The sequence below is a fragment of the Morone saxatilis genome, unplaced genomic scaffold, assembly GCF_004916995.1.
Source record: "Morone saxatilis isolate NCDOM2014 unplaced genomic scaffold, NCSU_SB_2.0 Contig18, whole genome shotgun sequence".
Lineage (NCBI taxonomy): Eukaryota > Metazoa > Chordata > Actinopteri > Moronidae > Morone > Morone saxatilis.
In genome coordinates, this window is record NW_023339740.1 from 24885199 (window position 1) to 24894019 (window position 8821).

At 41.1% G+C, this 8821-nt stretch overlaps 2 protein-coding genes across 2 annotated transcripts in view; one reads left to right on the forward strand and one right to left on the reverse strand.

Moving 5' to 3' along the window:
* LOC118328175 (alpha-tectorin-like) overlaps positions 1–2136 on the forward strand; it is an 18227-nt gene extending 16091 nt beyond the window's left edge. The window contains exon 12 of the mRNA XM_035661783.1: positions 1918–2136. Within this exon, the coding sequence (XP_035517676.1) occupies positions 1918–2136 (219 nt within the window). The remainder of the gene's footprint in view (positions 1–1917) is intronic.
* Positions 2137–2269: 133 nt separating this feature from the next.
* The window catches only part of pxk (PX domain containing serine/threonine kinase), a gene marked incomplete at its 5' end in the record, with an annotated part of 15611 nt that continues 9059 nt past the window's right edge, over positions 2270–8821 (reverse strand). The window contains 2 exon segments of the mRNA XM_035661784.1: positions 2270–2521; positions 7986–8045. Coding sequence (XP_035517677.1) covers positions 2304–2521; positions 7986–8045 — 278 coding nt within the window.

Genomic DNA, 8821 nt, shown 5'->3' on the forward strand with positions numbered 1-8821 from the left:
TTTTTTGCAAGCAAGGAGGACGTGTGTGTGTGTATGTATGTATGTGTGTGTGTGTGTGGGGGGGGGGCAGGTGGAGGTGTAGGTAAGCTGCACACACACACTTTCAGCAAACATCGCACACAGGTTTAGTGCTCGGCTCACTCAAAAATACTCTCTGGCAGCGTCCCTCTAAAGGAACACTCGGACATTTCGGTTCGTTGTTTTAACTGCAGACGATCGACCGACGTATGGAAGCTCACTGCGGACTTACAGAATCTTGTTTTCCCCGTCACACTGGCAGCAAAGAGCTTCCATACATCGGTGACTGATTCAAAGCTTCAGAACAGGAAGCAGGAGGGAAATACTTTGATAAATTTGGCCGACATACATGTTCAGGGTTCCCACTTTAACAAATCATTTTCCAGAAGCCGTCTTTTAATTTACTGGTTTCTATTATCGACGCGTTTAACCTCAGAGGGTCACGATGAAGTGACCGGCGTTTAAGGGACGCTGACATTCGCTCGCTTTCTGACAAACATTCTGCAGCGTTTGCGGTTCAGTTCAACCCAGATTCACGTAGACGATCTGAGCGAGCGGCTAAAACACAATGAAACGTTTCCAGGACAACATCAATTATTTCCAGAATATTTCAGTAAGTTTAACTCAATTTCCAGGTGTTTTCAGGACTGGAAACTATAAGTATCCAGGTTTTCCAGGGAAAGATTTAATGTTTCGCTCATATTTACCAGAAATGATAGATTACATTTAATTAAAACTGCAGATTATTGATCGCTGTCTCTAAAATGGGCGACCCCGCGATGTTTCCTCAAAGTAAAAACTTGCAGTGAGGCGATAACGTCTCTTTCTTCCTGCACAGACGCAGCGTGTCGACAGTTTTCCTCCTGCTGAAGCTCCATGAACTGTTCTGAACACCCGGAGATCAATCGTATAATCAATCAATCAATAATCTCCTGATCAAAATGTCCGACTGTTCCTTCCAGAAGACTTAAAGGGCAGTGGTGGAGTCGTCTCGGTCAGCTCAACAAAGAAATGGCAGTGTTTGTTTAATTGTCATTTACAGAATTTTATCACTACAAATAAAAAGAAATTTCAAGAAATCTTCCCTTGGTCGCCGTCGCCCCCCCGCCGCTGCCGCCGCCGCCGCCCCCCCGCTGAACGTATGAAACACTGACAAATTAAAAAAAACAAACTGGGTTTACAATTTACCGTTATTTACATAGTTACAGTGGTTTTTAAAGCACCGCCAAGTGGAAGCTCCACAACTGTCGCTCAGTTCGATACAAACTGAAAAAACTAAAGCAAAAAATAAAATAAAACTAAAACACTCGTCGGCTCAACTTTAAACCTGAACAACCTGAAGGTCTCGGCTCAAACCTGAATCTCAAACTGGTCCAACAGGAAACTCCTGCAGGTTAAACCGCCACGCCACAAAGTCAACACTGTGCAATGGATTCAGCGCGTTACGAAATGAACAAGAAGTCTTTTTTCTTTTTTAAAAACGTTTCGACTTGTTCAGTTCGTAACACGCGGCTCGTTTTAATTTCTCTCTTCGACGTTTTTTCTCTTTTTTTTTGATTGTTTTTGTTTCGTCGCCGTTCCTGTGCAACTCTTTAAAGTGTGGAAGAGGTTAACAGTGATCTTTAATACTCGTGTGTTTCTGCTCCATTAAAAACGTTTCCTCTCTTTCTTTCCTCGTGTGAAACGATTCGAGTCCCCGCACGCAGAAACAAAGGAGATCTTTAAATTTACACTTTTAAAACCGGGTTTTCTTTTTTAAACGATCGATTTACTTTCTTCCGGCTCTATGAAGCCTCGAAAAATAAAAACCCTCCTCTCTCTCTCTTTCTCTCTAATGGTTCTATTGTGTTCTCTGTAGCCCTGTTTGTTTGTTTGTTTGTTTGTTTGTTTGTTGTACAGACGCAGACCGTCGCTCGCAGAGAGGAGGACTCACGAGTAGGAGAGGTGAGAGCCGTTAGAAATGTGAGAAGTGACCGACGTGCTCCGGCTGAGCCCTCCGTCGCTCCCACCGCCCGGCCCCCCGGAGGCCGTCCTCCTCAGGGGCTGGGGGCTGTTCCTGAGCGCCATCAGACTGGGGCCCCGGACGCTCAGGCCCCCGCCTCCGTAGCCCCCCTGTGACGATGAGGAAGAAGAGGCGGAGGACGGAGGGGAGGAGGAGGAGAGGGAGATGGGCGGAGGCGGCGGTGGGGGAGGCAGGAGAGCCAGGGACTGGGAGGAGGCGTGGGTGGAGAGGTGGTGGTGGTGGGTGGTGGTGGTGGTGGTGGTGGTGGTGGTGGTGGGCGGGTTCAGGTGATGGGTTTGCTGCGGTCTGTGGTCTCGGCCTTCTTCAGTTTGCCCTTACTGAAGGTCTGAATGGAGCTCAGCAAGGCGGAGCGACCTCCTCCCGCTCCGTCAGAGGAGGACAGAGGAGGAGGGGGAGGAGGACAGGAGGAAGAGGAGGAGTCCGGCATCGGAGGGGGAGGAGGAGGTGGAGGTGGAGGAGGGGGCGGAGCAGTCCGGGCTCCTGGATGAAAGAGAGAAGAGGGAAGGAGTGTGAGAGAACAACACCAACAGTTTCCTGTAAGACTCACTTTCCCCAGCTGGTTGCACAAAGATACGTTGAACTGATCGTAGTTTTTAAACTGAGCTAATGAGAGTTAATGAACTTAAAGAACTTAAAGAAACTCTAATGTTACTTTCACTTCCTAAGTCCCGCCACTTTTTTTGGAACGTTTGATTAACTTTTCCCTCCCTTTCCTGTACTTAGATATACTCTGTGCTTGTCTATGTTAAAAAACACATTTTTAAGATGGTTAAAAAGTTAAAAAGTAACATATAGTCACATCTTAAGTGAGCTAATGTTAGCAAAATGATAGTTTTCTAGCTATCTAATTAGCTAACTAATGATTGACGTAGATTAGAAAGCTGAGTGAGGTTCTGGCTTAGGAAGGTAAATTTAAAACACTTGCAGACGTCTGAATCCTGTTTTTGCCTCTTTTCTTCACACAACAACAACAAATAGAAGCTGAAGATTAAACAAGGAGGAGAAACAATCTTAAACTACACAAATTATAAACCTGTTCACTGTCAGTAAGTTTAACAGATTATTTCAATGGTAGAAACTAGTTTTGTACTACTTTCTAATAAGGTGCACTTTATAAAGGGTTTTAACTAATGGCTTGATTAATTGATAGTTAATAGATGGTGATGCTTTATAGATCAGTTATAAGCCAATAATAACAGCCAATTCTGGGTTGCCAGGTTGTTAAAAATACCTAATTTATAGTCAAGTCATCAACTAAGTCATTAAAGGTCATTTGTTTCTCCTTCTAATGCAGTGATGCAGTGGAGGTTATTCTGGAGGATGACAAATGCCTATATTTGTTTTATTTTGGCAAATTGGTACCATTAAAAGTATTTAAATCAATCAAATCAGCAAATTAATACTGGAGAGAACCTAAAAAGATGATGATTCTCAGGTATGTAAAGTTATAAGTAATGTCTTTTTTCTATCACTTTATGGACGTTTATACGCGACAGACATCTGAGATTATAATGTAATAATAATAATAATAATAATAATAATAATAATAATAGGAAGTTTGAGTCACACTCACAGTTTTGAAACCTCTGTCATAATTAATGGCTTATATCCGATTTATAAAGCATTAGTAAATCATTTATTAACTAATACTAAAGCTATTAGTTACAACCTATGAATCCTTTATAAAGGCTGACTTTATACAAAGTGGTCCCACTGTGGAGTAACAGAGACGCTATTTCTGGAAGGAGTTTATCTTTGTGAAACCAGCACTCGTGTCCAAGCTGAACTCAAACCACCATCAGTTTCAACCCAACTTTCAGTTTGGGTACAGTTATTGATTACACATGTCGGTCAGTACCAAAAAAAAGGGGCTGAAGTTCGACATTCAGCCTTATTTAAGAATATTGAGTCTAAAGTGGTTCCTGAAGTTAATAAATCTGAATTTGATTATGTTAAAGTGTTGCAATAAAGTCATCAGTTAGAAATGTTTCTTCTGTTTTTGTGTTTCTGTGTAATAGCTCTAAAAACTACATTACCCATGAGCCTCGCTAGCTGTTGCCATGGAGAAGGAATAAAATCAGAGTTCAAACATGAATTTATCAAACAAGTTCCACAAACTTCAACTTTCACCTTACAGCAACCGAGTCTGAAGCTTTCTTACAGCAATGCCTTCTGGGACTTGTAGTTGGTTCCCTCTTAAAAAGGCTTTACAGCTCTGTTGTCCTGAAATAAATGAGTTACTATTTCTGTGTTTTCCAGACAGTCCATCTGTACTTGCTTCGTCAGTAGAGTGAACTGATGGTGAATTGAACCTAAACCTGGCACATCTCTTTCAGTTCGGCCATTTTGCATCCCCGAACTGAACTGAACAGCACCCAGTGAATACAGGCAGAGAAACTACATGTTGGTGGGGCTTCAACATGTGGTTAAAGCAGCGGCCAAAAGCTGCGACTGGAGTCCACAGACTCCACCTTCTGTCTGACTGCACAGCGACTTCTCTGCAACGTAATGAAAGGACATCCGTCTGTCTGACAGATGGTAACCAAACCTGGAGAAACTGGTCACTGCAGGGGACAATTAGCACGCTTAAAGATGATATTTTATGTGTTTGTTTGGCCGTGATCGATTTTTGAATAATTTAACAATAGCAGAACCACTAAAGCCTGCAGTGGTGACGGATTATCTCCAGGATGGCTGTGGAACAAACTGACTTGCATTACGTTTTGCTGCCACAGTGACCTTTAGTGCTTCGACTGTGACTCTTGATCAGATGTGTCAGATCATTTCACAATTACATGTGAAATCACAACGTCTGTAGCTGCATCTCTTTCATTAAAAACATATAATCTTCTCCTCCATTTTCAAATTCCTATTTGGGGGAAAATGTGGTAGCCAGTCTTGGGAAACCACCAAATAAGAAGAAATTTCTCAAATATTTGCCATTGCCAACTATAAAATAAGTCATGTAAGTGTAAACTAATAAAAAATAGTAATAGATTTGCATGAGTACAGGTTGTTTTTCGATTATTTAACACTGAATGGTGAATTATTCTGTGTATTATCTGACGAACTGTAAGTACAAATAAAGTTTGATTTACTGCTGAAATTGGTATGTTTTTTAATGACATTTTCTCTCTTTTCAAAGTGAGGTTGTGAGGATCGTTATCTTCTAATAAGGTCAGGATCTGTCTCCTAAATATCAGTGGAAATAAGAGTCTTTTCCTTGGTTACAAAAGTCGATGAAATGCTTTTACTCCTCGTCCTAAAAGAAGAACCAAAAATGCATTTCTGAGACTTTCCTGGCAGTTAGGGCTGATTTCCTAATCAGAGAAGGCTGATAAATAAACGCTCTCCAAAATTCTGTAAATTCTGAACAATTTGTAGTTTATGTGCTGGAAAATAAAAACCTGGCATCGTAAAGAAACCACAAAAAAAGTTTCTTCTCAGAGTATTATCTGAAAAACATGAAAACCCTTATAAAGGATTTATTGAAGGGGTTTGGTTTAACAGCTCTATGAGACTGGGATGAAAACATATGGGTACAAGAGAGACTGATATCCCACAGCGTAGAATAAAAATAATCAGTTCAATATGTTTCTAAACCAAAAACGAACGTTCAAAGATCTGACACGTCTTCACTGTGACACCCCTGTCCCAAACACACACACACAAGCAGACAAAACAAAGAAAACAGACACAGACATGCTGTAACCGACAGACGGAGCAGGCAGACAGAACTGACATATCACAATCTCCAATGAAAACAGCCGGTCTGAATCAGGGAGGAGTTGGACTGTCTGTGAGGTTTGGACATCATTGCAGATTGTGAGGTTTTTATAAAGATGTGCGTACACCCTGTTACGTCTTCACTCCAGAACTCATCAGGCCTCTTTAACACTGATTTCTACTCTCACTCTTTTAAAAAAGAAACCATCCTCAAGCAGTTTAGTCTAAGAAGGAATTTTGAGTATCTTACTTTAAGGTTGAGATGGTTGAGTGAGGAAGTAGAGCAGTGTCCCCTTTACATTGTTTGTCCACCAGAGAGCACTGATGAGTTTATTTCATCTCAGTGAAATGTCTTTCTCAGAGTGTATCTTCTAACACACAGATATGATACACAATGAAAAACAACAAAACAAACAAATCTAAGGGATCTGTATGATTGACGTTGTGTGTGTATGTATAAAACACATTGGCTGATAAAGTTTTTAAACTCCCTAATATCGATCAACAGCCACAACAAATCCAGTATTGGCACAGGTTGTATTTTGAATGTTTTCTGTCCAGATGACTGACAGCAAAATCTACTTCAATCAGAATCAACCACAGATTATATAATTAAAAGGTGGACGTAGTCTCTGTCACGTCACCAACAGGTTTCTGAAGAGCTGTTGTGTAGCTCAGTGAGGTCGTTTCCATCCTGGCAGTCCTCACTCCACCGGCTCCTGGCTAATCCAAAAAATGGCCAAAGACATGGAGCGTGGGTGGAGCTGAGGCGCGCTGAATGAAAGTGGCCACGCTCTTAATTATGCATAAATTTAAGCCTTGCTTGAGCATTTAAATACAGGGACTTATTGAGATTGACTCACTTCTGTAGCCGGCAGTTCCTCAAAGTGGCTGTTTGAGGAACTGCAGTGTTTGTTACTTGCTGTACTGGATGCAAATACACTTGTGCTCCGTCTATTTTTTAAATTTAATTTATATTTTAAGTATGTTTTCATTATGTGAGATCATTTGCATGAGGCAGATGTCTGTGAGCAGAGGTTCGTAGGGGAGCCAGGGTGTACGACAGCTTTAAAAACCACCAGAGACCTTCATCATCATCATCATCAGCATCAGCATCGACATCGACATTATAAATCGACATTTTACTTTACCCAACAACACGGTCAGAATGGAGCATGCTCTATGGTGGAGACAGCACAGGAAGAAGAGAGAGAGGGAGATGACAGTTATCTGTTCATTGGACCGATCAGCATTTACACAGTATCACCAGGACAGAGAGGAGAGGAAGAGGAAGCGGAAGAGGAGGAGAGAGGAGAGGAGAGGAAAGGAGAGGAAGAGGAAGAGAGAGGAAAGGAGACACTACTGTCAGGCTAGGAAACTGATGCCAAATTCGTGTCAGCATGTTAAAAACTTCTGGTGATATTCTGTAATATTCTTATCGTCAATATATGAATCCTATGAAAAAGACCAAAATCAGCTCAGAGTTGATGTGTAAACTAATAAAAACACTGAGCAGCGCACACACCTACAGTGTGTATTAATACGCCAATGAAAATAGTTTCCTAAAAATACATTATTGTTTATTATTGCTATTTGAAATGTTTCCATCTTCAGTAGAAAACAATAAGCTTTAGGCTGAGAGACACAGACGAAGGAGGGAAGACAGACGAACTAACACATTGTTGGTTTTGGTCTTTTCATTGGATTTGTTCTCAATATGAAAACTATGAATATCGTCAGACTTTTACTTTATAAATATATTAACACTATTATATTATATTATAATACTATAATTAATTATATTAAACATCAGTGTTTCCCATCCTGCGTCCAGCTAGCTAGAGACAATGAGAATAAGACACACTGCTATATCAGAGAGAGAGAGAGAGAGAGAGAGATACCTGTCTGACAACCAGGTAATCGCATGACGAGAGAAGAGGTGAAGAGAGAGACAGACAGACAGACGGAGACAGACAGACAGTTCAAGTCAAACGATTAGTCTTCGTGATCACACGTGCAAATTTCAGATAAAAAATTGAGGCCAGAAACTCAGCGGTAACGGTGAAGATGCTGTTATTGATCTGAGCAGCGTGCCGAGACAGACCACAGCCTCAGCAGGTTCTCGCCACAAGGGGGAGCTACACAGTCTGTCCGATACTTTCCCAAACAGAGACAGACAGACAGACAGACAGACAGACAGACAGACAGACAGGCGTACCTGTAGTGGATGGAGGGGTGGGGGAGGAGGGGCATGTGGGAGGAGAACTGGCTCCAGAACCTGAAGTCAGACAGAAAAACAGACAAATTAATCAGCCTCAGTAAATAAATAAATAAAAAGAAAACGTTGACTCACAGCTGAAAAACACCTCAATAAATATTTGAAGAGCCGACACGTCATACTGTGCCGTCGCAGTAAAGCAGAAACAGTCCTGCTCCTGATTTCACTGATCTACAGTCTGCGACAGTTACGTGGTAAGAAATGTAGTGAAGAAGAAGAATACTGGATGTAAACAATGTAGGGGTCACTTTCCTCCAAAATTCAGCTTTGCAAAATGTTTTATGAGAAAGGAAATTAACTCACCACATGTATTAAGCCTCAAAGATACACACAATGTGTTTGCACTGAATTCAAACAGAGACTTTGTCTCTCCAGAAAAACTCCACAGGGTTCCTTTAATCTCCTGACAAAGCTTCAATGTGACAGACGGACAGTAGATCCACAATCAGGTCTGAACACATTGTGCAGACAGAAAACTCCGGCTTACCTAATGACAAACTAACTAAGACTGTAACTGCCCGGTTAACTAACCATGTAACTGACCACCTAAGTGTCTAACTACCTAATATCCTAAGAAACTAACTAGCTACACACTACCTACCTGGTTAATAAACTAAATAAATACAACAACACTAACTACTGAGCTAACCAATACAATATCTACTAACAAGCCAATTAATTAGTGTTAGCTAGTTTGTAAGGACAAAATTATTTTATTTTATTTTATTGCTTTTATTTTTTACTGTGTACCTCATCTTTTTATTGCTGTGCTTCTA